Here is an 18128-nt window from a genome sequence, read left to right as displayed (position 1 = left end):
GCTAATCAGTCACCTGTGTGACTCCAGTTTATTTGTAAATTTGGATATCCTCATTCAGTTTGGAGGATTACATAAGAGGATTCATATAAAACATGACAGTAGTACCTGACAGTAAAAAGCCATTATTGCTAATCACAAATATTATAGAATTGTTATTGTTATTATTTTTTTTAAAGTAAGCTCTATGCCCAACATGGGGCTTGAACTTAAGACCTCCAAGATCAAGAGTTGCAAGCTCTTCAGACTGAGCCAGCTAGGTACCCGTCTTAGAAGTATCTGTTTTTTTTTTTTTTTTTTAAAGATTTTATTTTTATTTATTTGACAGGCAGAGATTACAAGTAGGCAGAGAGGCAGGCAGAGAGAGGAGGAAGCAGGCTCCCCGCTGAGCAGAGAGCCTGATGCGGGGCTCGATCCCAGGACTCCGGAACCATGACCTGAGCCTAAGGCAGAGGCTTTAACCCACTGAGCCACCCAGGCGCCCCTGTTTTTTTTTTTTTTTTTTAAGATTTATTTGAGGATGAAAGAGGGCACAAGGAGGGGGGTTCAGAGGGAGAGGGAAAATCTCAAGCAGACCCCATGCTGCGTGCAGAGCCTGATGTGGGGCTTGATCCCACAAGACTGAGATCATGACCTGGATGAAAACTGAGAGTCAGATGCTCAGCTGACTGTGCCACCCAGGCATCTGTCTGTTGTTTTAGATAGCATGTCACATAATTAGAAACATTAAGGTTCAGGTGCCCTTTTAAAAAATTACACTGAGGGGGCGCCTGGGTGGCTCAGTGGATTGAGCCGCTGCCTTCGGCTCGGGTCATGATCTCAGGGTCCTGGGATCGAGTCCCGCGTCGGGCTCTCTGCTCAGCAGGGAGCCTGCTTCTCTCTCTCTCTGCCTGCCTCTCTGTCTACTTGCGATCTCTCTCTGTCAAATAAATAAATAAAATCTTTAAAAAAAAAAAAAAATTACACTGAAAAGAGGGATTATTAAGTATATATAATCTTACTCAAGTGCAAAATAAATTTTCTTTTTTTAAATTTCAGTAACTCTTTGCAGTGTTCACTCTGCCGTCTTAGTTTAACTGAACATGAACACCTCAAAAATCCCATTTTTCCATTCCAATTACCAATCTAAGCTGACTAACACAGTACCTGTCATTACCAACACCTTGCTGGGATACCTTTTAAGGTAGGACAGTTTGCATAGAACTTCAGGTGGGCAGAATGTAAGGGTGAATTTGTATTGAGAATATCCATAGTAGTGATGAATCTACAAATTACCAATACTGCCTCAACACCAACTTTTTAATGCAACTTAAACATATTTGTCCTCATCTTGTGTCTTCTGAAAAGCCACTGGAAAGTAAAGCATCAGTTAGGTCATAGCCATACTATTAATTAATTAATGTAATTGAGATTGTGTTTCTGCTATCATGCATCTTCCTGCTAAATTTAAATATACTGGGTGGAGATAGCTTTTTATCGTGTTCCGGTATCACACTGCCAAAACAGTTAAGTCAGAACAAAAACTATCCAGCAAAGGAATGCATTTCAATGACTTTATTGAAAGGTATATCCCTTAGTACCAAAACATAATGGTAGTTGGTTAGGCTACCTCTGCCAACTCAAAATGAACACTGATGTAGTCAATTATTGAAATATATCAGCCTTTTGGGAAAATTGAAGTTATCCACAAAACACAGTTCACAAAACTGTAAGATATATTGTGGTTCTTTGGTTTATTTTCTAGTGCACATTTACCCACAACATGATGTCAGAACTGGGTACAGCCATTATGGATGAACTCAGGCTACTTGCTGCACTGAGTAACTGTCTACAACACTTTTAATGCCGTAGATCTCCTTACAGTCACTGACTTAATAGAAAATCTTGAATACTACCTTAACAACTTCATAATTATGAAGATGCCTACTTACATTTTTTTTTTTTAAGGTTTTATTTATTTATTTGACAGACCGAGAGAGATCATGAGGCCTACTTACATTTTTAAAGACTTTCTTTTGGCACAGGAGGGGCAATTAGTGAAAGTATATTCTTTTCCTTTAAAAATTCTAAATTAGAAGCAATAGCAGTTTTTATAAAAACAGCCCTCAGTAAAAGTTTTTGGAGTGTTAAATCAGTAAGTTTTTGAAGTGAAGTTATTTTGAACTACTCACACAATAAAAACAAATTTTCTTGATGGGATTAGATGGAGGCAGTAGATATGTAATTATTATCATGGATACAAACATTACCTATTTTTTAGAAAAAATCTTAAAGACAACTTAGTATGCCAAAATGACTAGGCCTGTAGTTTTACTTTTATAAAATGCCTTCAAATTTAAGTATAATTCCCACGTATCAATAAAGTTCAATCTCTGGATTATCTATTACTTGCACTACAGGTACCAAGAAACCATTTTCACTGCCTCGAATAGTGACCCTTGTTATGCCTTAAAAGTGCATTTGTGAAATGTTGGTTTTGATGTCTACCTCCTAATTTATAATTTAATTAGGTTACCACTTTTAATACCATCTAAATACAATATACTGACCCAATATAGAAGGTTGGGTCAATGTTAGAAATGAAGATTCACAGTTCACCTTCCCAGGCTTGTTATTAACATTTCACATTTATGCTCTTAGCTTTGAATTGTATGCCTCACAGATGAATTCAAATTTATTTTAATTCCCCTATAGCTTATTAATTAGGTAGTTTTGCCAAATCTGAGAACATCAATGCTAATCTAGTTGTGATGTTCTGAGGCTTCACAGCTTAAATCCGTTAAAACATTATGGAATCCATAGCTCAGGATTGTGGAGAAAGGCTTCAGAGAAGAGCTTTTTGTTGCCGTAACAATCCTATTTAAACAAACAAAAAATTAAATTATTAGAATTCTATCAAACATAAATATTAAATTTTAAAATGAACTGTTTAATCGAAGATTTAGAGTCATGTCATATGTAGATGTGTTAACATTCAGTTTGAATAGGAAAAAGTTAAATCACCACTCAGTTAAATTCACATGGCAAGAATTTATATCCTATGATAGTGATGAGATACTCATTTTTTATGCATATAACTACTTTCCAGTATTCCAAATGCTGTAGCAATGGTATACAAATATAGTGTAGAGATATCTGCAGTTTGCAGATACCCAATATGGAGACTATTTGCCATAAATTACATTAATTGTAACATCCAAGTTCATACTGATTTTGCTCATAAGCTAACAGTCTCAGTTCGTTTATGGTTCAAACTTTTGGTTGTATTGCCCTGCTCAGGCTTGTGTTAACTTTAGATGTGCCATAACTTGAGAATACATACAGCAAAATGATGTAAAATAGTGTCTTAGTGCTTCTTTTAAAATTTAGGTTTTTAAGGAAGATGTAATTTTCTAAGTGGTAATTTAATGAAGTGGCTAATGTACATTTCAAAGGTTGGATAATTCCTTATTCTTAGGTATTGTCTTAGATATAGCAAATGCCCTCAAAATATTAACTGATTAGATCAGTGAAGTCATTTCCCCCCTTGCCTCTTCTAACTCTTATTCTGAAATTAATTCAGATTTTTAATTCTTGAATTATAGAATAAAACTATAGCATTGTAAAATTTGCTTTACATGGAGAGTAACTGTGAACCACATTTACCAATTAAGGGACCATTTCGGGAATTGTTGGAAGGTGGGTTATTCTGTAGTAACTATGCTTCAGTTGCCGTGCAGTACGTCCAGAAACAATCCATTTCAACTTCTGAACATTTGGTTTGGAACACTTGTTAGATGAATATTCAGTTAAACACTTGGATACAAGTTCTTGCCAGAAGGTCAAATCTCTGCCATTTATCTGTACATAGATGAAAAAAAACTGTATTAGTCAATAAAAATAAGAGTTCTATATGGGGGGCCTGGGTGGCTCAGGTGGTTAAAGATCCACCTTGATTTCAGCTTAGGCCATGATCCCACGGTCATGGAACTGAGCTCCTGGTCAGGCTCCATGCTCAGTGGGGAGTCAGCTTGAGATTCTCTGTCTCTCCTCTCCCTCTCCCCACCCCCATCCCTGATCTCTCTCTGTAAAATAAAGTCTTATAGTATTTAACCAAAGCAATAAATTGTGGTCTTCTAACATGTGTCTTTCCTTGTTAAAGAAATTTGAGGATAAGCTACTCAAGTTTCATCATTTTACTTCAGGAGATAGTACAAGTGGTTTAGTTTCTTTCACAGATATTAACACCATTTAGGATATGACCTTGACATACCTTGGAATGTGTCTGAAGACATTCTATTCCTTCTGTTAACTCTACACACTTCTGTGCTTGGATCTCCAGTGCAATGATAGACAATGCCAACACAGAAGGCTAAAAGAGATAAATTCTAAATTAAGTGTTGAATAGAAAATAGGTATAAAAATAGGTTTAGTCTTTATATAAAATATTTACCTTTGCTTTAGAAAATATGATCCTGCAGTGGCATGCCTTAAGTTGAGCTTCTAGTCTTTCAAAATTAAGGCTATTCCTCCTTTAAAAAGAAAATGAAAATGAGATTAATTTTATGTAGATGTTACGTGTAGTCAAAAGACAGATGTTTAGAATGACATTGAAATCATTTTAAAATGAAGTTTATGCACACTTATCACAGAAAATAAATTATTTGAGGAATTCCCCTTCCTTCAGGGGAATTAACTTCTTAAAGATACTGTACATGAATTTGAAATTATTTGCTACCCCTCCCCCAAAGTATCATATCATAACTCTCAAGCTTTTTTTTCTTTTCATTTTAATGTACTTCAGCTACTAAAGTTCTTTTTTGATAAATCTGTTAGGTGCTTACTTACTAGGTTCTATGAGTTAAGTAGTCTATAAGTGGAAAATGTAATACAAAAATGTTGAAATGTTCTTTAATCCCAAGAATTAGCCTTCACAGACTTCAAGAATCTGTTGACAACTGAAAGTCTCACTTCTGCGGGACAGTTAAGTGAAATCCAAGGAGCTGCAGCTGTCATTTTATCCCTCCCCCCATTTTACTTATTTTGATTGGAATTATCCCAAGATACTGATTTTATGCAATATCCAGAATACCAGTCTGATTTCCCAATCTCCTTTGGTCAAAACAAAGATTACATACCTTTCAATTGGTAAGTTCTCTTGAATGAGTGAATAGTAGAGTTGCAGAAACTGAAAGGCAGTAGTAGCTTTGACTTTCCAACACACCTTCTCCAATACAATCTTTTCCATTCTCATCAAATCTGAAACCGTGAACCTATACTGGCTTATTCGGATCAAGTCAGTTGCCAATGGGACATTCCTTTCCTCTTCTATTGATTTAACAGCCAAATAGAAGCAGCTCAGCCCAACACACCCAAGGTGCTTGGGCTGTACCTAAAAAGACAGTAAGCCCATGTTTTTAGCTTATTTTAATTAAAAAATAAACAAACAAAAACCACCATAAAGGATAATCAGATCCATTATTATGCAACTGTATCTCTGAGATGTAGTTCTCAATTGTGAAGGACTTAATGAGATCTAATCATAACTTAACTGTAGCCTGTCAATGCTATGTACCCACTTGGAACCAATTTTGGAGAAAGTGGACCAAGTTTCAGTATAATGTTTGACTTCAGCCCGTAAAAAATTCCTTTTTCTTTTTTTTTAAAGATTTCATTTATTTATCAGATAGAGATCACAAGTAGGCGGAGAGGCAGGCGGAGAGGCAGGCAGAGGGTGGGTGGGTGGGTGGGACCAGGCTCCCTGCTGAGCAGAGAGCCTGATGCGGGACTCAATCCCAGGACACTGGGATCATGACCTAAGCTGAAGGCAGAGGTGCCCTAGATATTCTTTTTTTTTTTCCTTCCTAAATCATTGTAGAACTGTAAGCACTATATTCTCTTTGGACCAAATAAATTAACTTGTCAAAGGTTTACAGAAGGACTGAAACTCCTCACGGCTTATGCACAAAAATTTCTTTCTAGGATGTTGTGTTTCTCCAGACTTTGTAGTAACACATAAAATGTTTTTTAAATACTTTAGAACACACTGTTTATACTCTGCCTGTAAAACTCTATCCATATATTAGGAAATATCCAGATATTTCCTAAATATCTATAATGTGACAGAGTCAAACTTCTATCCATCCTAAATTCCAAGTTAAATGAAACTTTTACCAGTGTTTATATGCTCCTTTTCTTGGAACCTGTTCAGCAACATACTTACTCCTCTTTAGGGGTTTAATTATCTTTCTTATCATGCCTTGCATTGTTTGACAGTTACTGGTACAAATACTATTTTCATATAAGATTGTAATATACCTAAGGGACGGATATATATTATTAATCTGTGCAGCATTTAGATTCAAAGGTAGTGCTCGCACAAGGTGCCTATAAAAGTTTAATTGGTCTGTTGAGAAGTTTCTTGAGCCATCCAATTCAACAAATATGGAGTTTCTTCTGTATATGACATATTGTGTCAGGTACTGAGGACTAAAAGAGGAGTTCCATTCCAATTGTCACATCATCTCATTGACTAATGACCATAGGCACAGAGAAGGTAGATGTATTTTTAACAGTTAAGCAAGCTCTGAAAGCTAGCTACATGGATGTCCTGCTTATCCAGGATAGGGGAATAACTACATAAATGCTCCTCTTTCACAAGATATTCTCTTCTCAACTGTATGCCAACGTTTGCTGAAAATGACAAGCTTATGCAAGATCTGAATAGGCCTGAGGCTAAAATAATTAAGAATCTTATATATGTCTGGAGATTAAGAAATATTAAGAAATACACTGTACTGACCCAAGTGGTTCAGAGCATCCAAAAAAAGAAGGAAAAAAACCCACCAAAAACACAAAAGCCTGTAATTCTTAGCCACAATCTAGCATTCTGCCTCTAACACATTTCTTAAACAACAGTAGCTAAATGAAAACATCCAACCTATCAAGATGGATTTTATTTTTTAAATTTTATTATTTTTGGGCTCCTGGGTGGCTCAGTGGATTAAGCTGCTGCTTTCAGCTCAGGTCATGATCTCAGGGTCCTGGGATCGAGTCCGCATCGGGCTTTCTGCTCAGCGGGGAGCCTGCTTCCCTCTCTCTCTCTCTCTGCCTGCCTCTCTGCCTACTTGTGATCTCTATCTGTCCAATAAATAAATAAAATCTTTAAAAAAAATTTTATTATTTTTTAAAGATTTTACTTATTTATTTGAGAGAGAGAGAGAGAGGGAGAGTGAGCATGAGAGCAGAGAAGGTCAGAAGGAGAAGCAGCCTCCCCAGGGAATTGCAAGCCCAATGCAGGGCTCATCCCAGGACTCCGGAACCACGACCTGAGCAGAAGGCAGTCACTTAACCAACTGAGCCACCCAGGCACCCCTCAAAAAGGATTTTAACAACAACAGCCAACTCTCATACTGACAGAGTCTGCAATTATTTGCTATTAGACTATTTTTCAATGTCAGAAGTTAAATCTAATGATGGATTATTCTTGACTATAAGGAAGAGTATTCATCAATGCACAGAATCAAAATGTTTTGGCTACTTGGTGAAAATAAAAAACGTCAAGTTTATGAATGTCAGCCTAAAGCTACAGCAATTCCATCTCAAAAACACACTAGGCAAAACTAAGAAATACTCTGTAATGTAGCTTTAAACATACCTTCATTTTGGACAGGAATCTGTCCAGTAAATTCACAGCTAGAGAAAATGTCTCCGTGTCGAAGCCAAAGAACTGAGTTAGACTGAGAAGATCTTTTACTTCAAAGTCCCTTAGCCTTGCAGTCATTCTGAGGCCATTATCGTGTGCAGATTCAATTAGTCTCAAGCCGCAGACCTTTGGCTGACATCTCGACTCCTGTTCCAACAGGGCATTCAGCTGGTGTAGCAGTTTCTGAGAGTCAGTTGTTGTCAGTACCTCTATCATCTATATATAGAACAAGGCCCAGAAAGGAGTGTAAGAAAAGCCCTTCCTGCCTTGTATCATGCTAAGTGCTTTATAACACAAGTCTCCCCTCCCCAATGCCCCTAGTGAATCTAAGTCCTTGTAAAACGCCATTTGTTACAACCCCCACCCCACCCCACCCCACCCCACCAGTTGGTCACATTCTAAATTTTGAGCTCTTAGAGGACAGGAGCCTTGCCTTAAAAAAGATAAATGCAACGCTTCAGAGATAGTTGTACAGGTCATTCACCGTCAAGAGATAAATGCATATAGATGCTGTAAGATGGGGTGCCAAAAACTTTGAAATTAGATGGTACTATGTTCTTCCGCCATATATTCACAACATGAACTACTACTAATGTTAGTTAATTTTACTTCATTCCTATTTCCTCATCTGTAAAGTGGCTATGAGGTTACTACTACTTATCTCATCATAGCCTTGTATGGAAAAATGAGATCACCTAGATATATAGTGCTTAGCACACAGGTACCTAAGAAACGCTGGACAATAATTTATTTCTACGTCTGTAAAATGAGGTTAACAGTATTTCTCTGAACGGCTGTTAAAATTAACGTGATTCACGTAGAGTTTTGCACAATGCTTGACACACGGCGCCCAGGAATTGTTAACTTTTATTGGTGTCAGGAAAGGAAACTTTAAGGGTGCTCCGGGAACACACGGTGAAGGCGGGAGGCTAATTTGGGTTGCAAAATGTCCCTGGGAGTTTCATTAATGTAAGAGTCGGTATTCCACAGCTACTATGTCCCGGCCACAAGCCAAGGCCCGGATACAAGGATATCTCCCACACCAAGTGAAAGACAGGTAGGAAGGGGATCTTTAAAGCTGCGAGACGAAAGGGGTGGGCAAATAAGGTACCTCTAACTTTATGGGTCCAACTCTTTGGTCCCTGGGCTGGTCCCTGGGACCCAGCAGACCAGACAGTAAGACTCTCCCGAGGTCGGATCTGGCCCCGCCCCTCCAAGCTCCGACTAGCCTGGACTTGTTGCTTACAGCAACCGGACAGTTAATCGAGAAGAAGAGCGCGGGCCGGACCTATCCCTCACCCCACGCCCCCAACCCTGCTCCCTAGCCGCACCACGAAGTCAACCCGAAGTCCCAGCTCACCTTGACCGCGACTACGGCTCTTCAGCGGTAACCACCCTCCCCGGGCCTGCTCTCACCTCACCCCACGGTATCAGATCCGATAGGCCCACGAGGTGAGGGGACTCGCGGGTAAGAGGGGAGAGGCCCGGGGAGGGGGAGCCGTCCTGAGTGGAGGTCTCCGCAGCGCCGCCCTGACGACACTGCCCACGACAGGGTCAGCTCGGAGGCGAAGGGGCCGCTCCCCAGAGCCTGAGTAATATATTGGAGGGCGGGGCTTTCCCCTGGTGGGAAGGGAAGGGGGGAATTTTAACCCCTGATTGGTGTATTTCTTTTGATGGATGGCCTCATTGGTCCAACGAGGGCTGGTCTGGGAGGGAAGAAGTCCAGCCAATCAGCACACACTTCCCATTATCCTGGGACAAATTCTCCGCCCCTTGAAACCACGCCCCCTACCTCTAAGCGTCTCTCATTGGAGAATTTCCCTAAGTGTTTTCAATGAAGAGGAGGTCGAACTAAATGCTGCACGAACCCTGTCCCCGGCTCAGGTCTCTTCTAGCAGCCGGATTGGCCAGAATATCATTCCAGAATGGACTGGGAGCTTTTGTTCCTGCGGTTTAGTAGAATTGTTTGACCTCCTCTTTGTAAAAATACAGTGGCCTATTTACAAAACACAAAGTAAAGCCTTGGTTTTTCATTACACATGAAGAGGTGAATTTTTCTATGCGTTGTTGTGTTAAATTTCATAGATTTCTCCTTGTGAGCTTGGAAATCAATTGAGTCTTGCCATATTTTACTTTGGTATGATTTATCAAAGAATGGAGTTGGGCTAGGTAAATTCTCGATCTTTACCAATTTTCTGAGTTTTATTTTTGAGCAAACTGAAAGAGAAAAGTTGGTAGCTTTTGTAATTGCTTAAAACAGAAGGTGGAAAGTACATGGGTAAATATTCGTAGTAACTTGAATCTAAGTCCACAGATTTTGTGAAGTGAGCCCATGCCATGTTGGTGGGAAAATAAGTAGCCCGAAGGCTTCTTGGACTCCCTCCCACTCTATCTCCCCCTCACTGTCACAAATGAGAAGGGTCAACATTAAAAGGGCCTGAGGACTGGTGAGCAAAGAGTCAGTTATCAGTTCTAATGAACTCTACTTGGATGTCTCTGTTATCATGACCTCTTCCTTGTTAGTGGCTGTCTGAGCTGTGAAAAGTGAAAATTTGAAAGATTTGCTGGTGCCTCTACTGTTTTTTCGGAGGTGTATTTTCTTGAGGCAGTGTCACAGAACCAAGCCCCCAAATGGGGTCGGAGTTGTGGACAGGAAAGGGGAAGGAAAACCAAGGAGAAAAGGTAATACCTGAAAATAGCACTTCAGCCACAAAATCAGTTTAGTTGACAAAATTCAGCTTTTTAAATAGTGAAGGGGCCTAGCTCCTCCTTGAAAACAAACTTACATAATGAATATAAATGGACAATTTAAAATATTTAAAAAGTACTCACTACAATAATGTGGGAGTTTACAAATGTACATGTTTCTCTTTTGATTTTTGGTTACAGAATTTAGAATATACGTGTGTGTGTGTGTCTCTCTCTATATATACACACTCATTTACTAATATCTATTGAACACATAATATGTGCCATGGAGAACAAAATATATTAGTTGCTGTCCTGGTGGAAGATGTAGTCTTTTGAACATTATAAACACATAGACTTTGGAATAAAACTTATTTTCAAATCATAGGCTACTAACTGGCTATGTGGCTTTTAGCAAGTTATTAAATCACATTGGTTTCCATTCTTTTCTCAAAATTGGCAAGTCAAAGTACCCTATTCATAGAGTTTTTGAGAGAATTAAATAAAATGCAAAGTACATAAAGAGGTAGGCATTTTGCCCAGAACACAGTAAAAACTTGCTAAATGATAGCCTTTATCATTAAATTACTAACATTTCTTTTGAAATGTCTTGCTTAAACATACATTTGATTGGGTTTTCTCAATTGTCAGATTTAGCCTTCTCAGCCCAGAATCAGAGTATTAGAATTGTTTAGTTAAAACTAATTAAAGTATCTAAATTGCATGTATTAATTTCTACATCTTTTATACTTGAAATTTTCATGTGAGGCTTTAGGTAGTATATCAGTGTTTATGTAATAAAAATGTTTCTCTCACATAGGGATGTCATTATTATTATTTTTTTAGAGATTTTATTTATTTATTTGACAGAGAGATATCACAAGTAGGCAGAGGGGCAGGCAGAGAGAGAGAGAGAGAGAGAGAGGGAAGCAGGCTCCCCGCTGAGCAGAGAACCCAATGTGGGGATCAATCCCAGCACTCTGAGATCATGACCTGAGCTGAAGGCAGAGGCCCAACCCACTGAGCCACTCAGGCACCCCAGATGTTGCTATTATTTTTTAAAATCTGAAATTTCCCCACACGAAAGTAACTGTTTCAATAGCTCTAAAGAAACAATGATTAAATATAAATCAAGTCAAATGGGCATTCCTGACCTCTTCCTCCCCTTACCCCCACTGTCATTTTTATTCCATAAGATTAGAATACAGACTATCACTTAAATAACTGAAAAATGTGCAAATGTAAGACTCAAGGATGTACTCTGGTAAGAGAAAGAAAATGAACCATTCATTAGCTATGAAATTATCTGTAAAGATGAGTAGATTTAGTAATGAGTTTCAGGAATATTTCAAATGACTGTCTTCTCAGGTATTTCTGAGGCTTAAGGATATATGCGACTGCCATCTTCATACTTCCTTCTCTGTCAACAGTTAAGTGAAGCAAGAACCAAAGCTCAGAATAATGGCCTTGAGACTGGGCAAGAATCCCAGGCAGTCACAGGAAGATTTAATCATATTCTCTACAGTGTAGACTGTAGAAGTGTCTTTGAGCAACAAAAATTATAACAAGCATGTATAACAGTGGTCCTGTATCAAATGCTGCCCTGAGTTACAGGGAAATTCCTAATTGGTTCTGACTCCATCCTGCAGACTGAGGAGGTTTTGCACCTTACCCTCTGTTTATGCTCCCTGACAAATGTCCAGAATTTTTGTATGTCGATTTTTCCAATTGTGACGAAGCGAGGATCAAAAAGATTTCAACTGAGTACCTTCCTCTCTGCTTTCTGATCTTTCCTGGAACTAGTAACTACAACCCCTTCCACCTCTCCAGCTGTTCGCTAGAATAGCTGCTCAGTCTTGCTCATATGAAGAGAGCTTGCTTGGCAGTGGCTTTTTTGAGTCTTTATTAGCCCCATTATGTATGTCTGGGTGGTGGTGGGGAGGCAGGGAGAAGGATTATAGAAAAGAGATTAGTAATGTCAGGTATGTCATGCTATTCAGAGATTTTAACTATTTTGGTAAGGTAACCCCTTCCAACTAATTGAGCTTTCACTATGTTCAGTGCAAAACTAGACTTTGTCAAGTACCACTGCCACGTAAAGGCACAGGGAAACATTTAGAGAAGATCTTCTGCTAGCATTTAGTCCACTGACTTAGACTCTGTAGAGTGTGGGCCTCAAAGCCAAGATCAGCCAGTAATAAAAAGAGTTTGTATTATATGCTTCCCACACAGCAGGGTGCATACTGAGCTTAAATGCACATGATCTTGCTTAGTTCTCTTACAACTCTGATGTTATGGTTATATATTATTCAGAAGTGAGGGATATCCTATATATTTCATGTTTGGTAGCTACCATGTACTGTTAACTAACTATACTTTAACATAACTTGAATTTGGATTTTACTGCTTTTAAAAATAAGCTTTTATTTTGGAACATTTCAAGCTCCTTACCCAGCTTCAGTCCTAACAACATTTTGACCACGTTGCCTATTTACTTTGTTTGACCATTCAACAAATATTTATTGAGGACATTGGAAGTACCAGACTAAAAATAATTTATATTTTGTAGTCCCAGACTAAAAATATTATCACTTTAGACCAAAGGATGCATTGCTTATTATTCTCTGTGAAGATAAGGGGTCGAAAGGATAAGCTGGGTCATTGTCATACAAGTGCCCGTCTTTAGTCTGAAGGCTGCACTGGGGCAGGGGGCGGTTCTCTGTGGTCTGCTGCTTTGGTAGGAGAGGGTGGGAATGGGGAGGGATAACAGTTACCAAACTTATTCAGGTTTCTGCCTAGGCTGCTACTCTTTCCTCCCAAAAGCTCATGCGCACACATGTGCACCTCTACACAAATGCTTTTGTCAGGGGGCGCCTGGGTGGCTCAGTGGGTTAAGCCGCTGCCTTCGGCTCAGGTCATGATCTCAGAGTCCTGGGATCGAGTCCTACATCGGGCTCTCTGCTTGGTGGAGAGCCTGCTTCCCTCTCTCTCTCTCTGGCTGCCTCTCCGTCTACTTGTGATTTCTCTCTGTCAAATTAATAAATAAAATCTTAAAAAAAAAATGCTTTTGTCAGAGTTGAGATTCGGAAAATGAAGTGTTATTTCATTTGCTAATCTTGCTTTTTCGTTCTGTTGCACTATGCTAGAATAAGGTTATGTCATAGGTCGGAACTTTTGTTCCCTACATTAGTCTTAGATTGGTCAGGGCCTTCCGTGCTTTATGTTACCATGTTCCTCGTTTCTTTATCTTCTTCACTCAAACTCCTGATCTGAATTTTGAAAGATTTAGCCAGCTGAAGAGGCTGGTGCAAAAGGCATTCCAGACAAAACTAACGGTATGTGGAAAAGCACAGAGGAAAGAGAGAGTGAGTTGATTCTATAAATGGAATATAAATTACTCTGGCTAAAGCATGGAGGTTGTTGGGTGGGCGTAGTGGTATCTAACAATGAGGTAGGGAGAGAAGCAGTTGTTCATTCGAAAGGGCCACATAGACCATTATACTATTCTTGGAATTTTTTGGAGTTTATTCTATAGGTTTTGGGGAACCAACCATGGAACTTAATGGATTGCTAAATTACAGTAAACTGTAATTTAGACTGACCACTGGGCAAATGCATTGAAGACTGTGAAGAGGTCAACAGTAGAGATGGCAAGAATAATTGAGAGACCATTGCCTTAACCTAGGACAAAAGTGACAAGATTAAGCTGAGGGAGTAAGAGTGGGAATGGAAAGAAGGAGATGGATTCAAGGGACATTTTGGGGTACAGCTGATGGATTGTGGAGACTGATTAGATTTGATTGGTTAGGGGAGCAGGAAGAAGGAAGAGTCAATAATGATGTTCAGATTTCTGGTTTAAGCAATAGGTTGAATGGAGATTCTGGTTATATGCTCAGATCTGGGAATAGAGGAAAAAGACCAGGTTTGTCAGGGAAGTTTTTGAGCTAGTGATGCCTGAGGGACTTCCAGGTAGTGATGTCCGAAAGGCACCCAGAGAAACCTTTGGTATTGCAGATTGCTTTGGGACTCATCAGAATATAGGGAGATGATTTGAGTTGTGGGAGTAAATCCAAGACAAGAGATACAGGAGAGGATGTACTACAGGAATCAAGTGTTTCAAGGACAGAGGGAGCACAATTGCTTGATGGTGTAAAGAGGATAAAATGATGTATGAACAAGAAAGAGAGAAAAAGAAAGCAATGGATATATAAAGCATTCCTGCAGGGAGCTTGACTGTGAGGGGTGCAGGCAATGGGCAGAGGGTGCATATGATATTGAGAGAGATATTTTGTTTTTCAAAGACAAGCTAGATTTGCACATGTTTAAATAATGACAGGAAGAAGTCAGCAGAGAAAAAGAAGCATCTGACTACTGGAACAATCTAAAGCCTCCTATGACACCAGTCAATTTACATTCGGTCAGCTGTATTGTTATAGAAGCTTCTAGTCAAATACTCACAGATTACAATGGAAGTGAACAACACAAAGGAGCAGAGATTCTATGTACTTAGCAAGCTTGAAATTCTCTAACTAGATGTGAAGAAACATCACTAAATGCTTTATGCATGTGTATCTTTTCTATAGCTATTTTATGTTCATAATTTCCAGTTTGAAATTATTTAAAGGACTCTCTTCTTTTTTTTTTTTTTTTAATTCTTTTCAGTGTAACAGTATTCATTGTTTTTGCACCACACCCAGTGCTCCATGCAATATGTGCCCTCCCCAGTACCCACCACCTGGTTCCCCCAACCTCCCACCTCCTGCCCCTAAAGGACTCTCTTCTTGATTTAAAATATTTTGGCTTGTCAAGTTTAGGAGCTTTATATCAGTGTTGAAGTAAGTGTAATGAATAAAAACATGCATTTTATGTGCTCATGTGTAGTTAAAATATGACAGAACAAAGCTTCAATTTGCTAATGGCTTCTAAAATATCTAGCTTTTTGTTGGAAGCCACCCATGCATAGATTTAGTTCAACTAGAATAATAACGTCAGGCACATTATGGGTGTTTCTATTTTTAATGGAAATATACATATGTTTACATCCTGTAACCATAAATACAGTGTATGTGAGTGTGAAAATACTCGGATGTGGTAAATAATACTGCCAAATAGCATTGATACAGATCTTTCTTTAAGACAGTTCCTGACTCTTGATTTTGGTTCATGTCATGATCTCAGGGTCGTGAGATTGAGCCCTGTGTCAGACTCTGGTCTCTGTGCAGAGTCCGCTTGAGATGTTCTCTTTCCCTCTGACCTTCCCCTCCTCTCTGAAATAAATATCTAAATCTTAAAAAAAAAAAAAAAAAGACATTTCCTGCCAATCCTTGCCTAGTAGAAGAATTTCTAATAATTAAAAACTGTGGTTTGGTTGAGACACCAAGGGTCAGACTGCAGTCTGGGTCTTACTTTCCCTCCTTACTCGTTCATGGCCTTGGTACTTTTTTTAATAGTATGTCAAAAGTTGGGAGGATTAATTGAACTAATACATGGAAAGGGAACATGTAAGAGTTCAATAAGTGTTAGATATTATTTTATTATCTGTAGATATAAGTAACCTTCTGAGAGATAAATTATAACCCTGAGCACTGCTGACATCAGTGACTAAGTATATTTAAACTGAGCAATGTTATCAAGACTTTACCCTTCATTACTTCCAATAAGAAGTTAGTCTTCCAATTGTTTTAACCTTGAACTAGGAATTTATCTCCTAATATGCCAGATAAAAGAGCTCAAAAAACTGGGAGGAGTTGGCTTAATGTAAGTCAAATAAACATAAACCAATATTTTAGGTTTTTCTTTAGACTTTCTTCTGTTAAACATTTTCCATCAGTGAACATTCCCTTAGTATGAAAGTGAGTGATGATTCCAATCAAGAGGTAATGGCGTCTTCTGTTTTTAGTATACTTCATAATTGACAAAGGAATTTCACATGTATTTTCTCATCCAAGCTTCCTAGAATTCTTGTCAGATTTTCAGGACAAAAAATTTGATTTTTTAGGCTGCCATAAGAAAATACCACAGACTGAGTTGCTTAAATGACAGAAACTCATTTTCTCATACTTTGGAGGCTGAAATCCAAGAGGAAGGTGTCAGCAGGTTTGGACTCTCCTAAGCCCTCTCCTTGCTCTACAGATGGCCACCTTCTTGCTGCACCTTCACATGGACTTTTCTATGTGCTCCCATCTTACTGATACCTCTTCTTCTTCTTCTTTTAATTAAATAGGCCTCACACCCAGCGTGGGGTTGAACTCATGACACTGAGATCAAGAGTCACATGCTCTACTGTCTGAGCCAGATAGGCACCCCTCTTCCTTTTCTTCTAATGACAACAGTCATATTGGTTTAGGGTCATATCCTTAGGACCTCATTCAACTTTCTCTCTTTAAAGGCCCTATTTCTAAATATAGTGATAGTGAATTTTAAGGGGGACATGGTTTAGTTCAGAATAGGTTGTGATCCATCTTTTCTTGGAGAGGGCCGTAATGTCAGAGATGGTCACCTGCTTGTGGTTAACTTTGCATTCTTATATTTTCCCTTATCGCACATCTCAAATTCCCTGCTGAAATTACTTCTCCAGAAATGCTTTCCTTCCCCCCCCCCCTTTTTTTTAAAGTAAGCTCCATGCTGGGCATGAGCCCCACATAGGGCTTGAACTCATGACCCTGAGATCAAGACCCGAGCTGAGATCAAGAGCCAGAAACTTAACTGACTGAGCCACCCAGGGGCCCCTCCAGAAATGCTTTCTTGATGGCATGTACTTATGAAATGGTTTGAAGTACCTGAACAAAAGAATGATGTTTTATCCACACCTGAAATCCAAGTTCAGGATTTTTTTGTTCAATTATACTTTGGTCTGTTCAATTGAACTCACTGTCTTAGCCATCACTATTTTTAATTTTTAGATGGTCATTTCATAATAACTTTTGGATTAGCTTGAGAAATTACGGGCTAGCTTATTGTGATATTCTCTAACTCAAAAAACCTTTAGGGGTGCCTGGGTAGCTTAGTGGGTTAGAGCCTCTGCCTTTGGCTCGGGTCATGATCCCGGGGTCCTGGGATCAAGCCCCGCATCAGGCTCTCTGCTCAGCGGAGAGCCTGCTTACCCCCTCTTTCTTTCTGCCTACTTGTGATCTCTGTCAAATAAATAAAATCTTAAAAAAACACAAAACCCCACCTTTAACAATAAGTACTTAAAGTAGGGTAAGAACATGTTATGAAATTGCTACCAAGGGGTTTGATCTTAAGAACCCCTTTTGAGATATGAATTAATTATTGCTACTCCAGATTTCCATTTTTTTTTTTTAAACAGTGGAATTAGTAGGGACATCTTATTGGTATCAAAACAAATGACACATCTACTGTGGAACAAAATCTGTCCTTTCTCCACAGTTGTGGAGTCTGGGGAATCCAAGATCTGCTGGCAGATTTGGTTCCTGGTGAGAGCCCTCTTTCTGGTGCGCATATAGCCACCTTTTGGCTCTATCTTCACATAGCAGGGGGGAAGCGGGTCCCATGGGTTGGGAGGATAGAAGGAGAGCTCTCTAGTCCTAGCAAGTGGGCCCCACCCTCATCCAAATCTGATTATCATCTACAGACACCCCCCCTCAAATTCCATCACATTGGCTTTTAGGGCCTCAACATATGAATATGGGGGAGCATGTTCTCTCCACAACAGGGTTGTTTCTACTTTTTAGTTGTTATGAATAATGCTACATTCATGCGCATGTTTCCCTTTGGTATATATTTTTATTTCTGTGGG

The 18128-nt window shown here is 39.1% G+C and overlaps 1 protein-coding gene across 1 annotated transcript; it reads right to left on the bottom strand.

Annotated features, from left to right (window-relative positions):
- Positions 1-1536: 1536 nt before the first annotated feature.
- Positions 1537-9286, bottom strand: CCNG1 (cyclin G1). Its single transcript, XM_059174232.1, is given in 9 exon segments — positions 1537-2829; positions 2832-2853; positions 3643-3660; positions 3710-3837; positions 4250-4348; positions 4430-4508; positions 5115-5368; positions 7634-7897; positions 9042-9286. Coding segments are annotated over 8 exon segments (909 nt in total). The 5' UTR covers positions 9042-9286; the 3' UTR covers positions 1537-2784.
- Positions 9287-18128: the final 8842 nt, after the last annotated feature.

This window comes from Mustela lutreola, chromosome 5 (genome assembly GCF_030435805.1).
Source record: "Mustela lutreola isolate mMusLut2 chromosome 5, mMusLut2.pri, whole genome shotgun sequence".
NCBI classification, from domain to species: domain Eukaryota; kingdom Metazoa; phylum Chordata; class Mammalia; order Carnivora; family Mustelidae; genus Mustela; species Mustela lutreola.
Note: the sequence above shows the minus strand (reverse complement) of the source record. Positions and strands in the feature narration are given on the sequence as shown.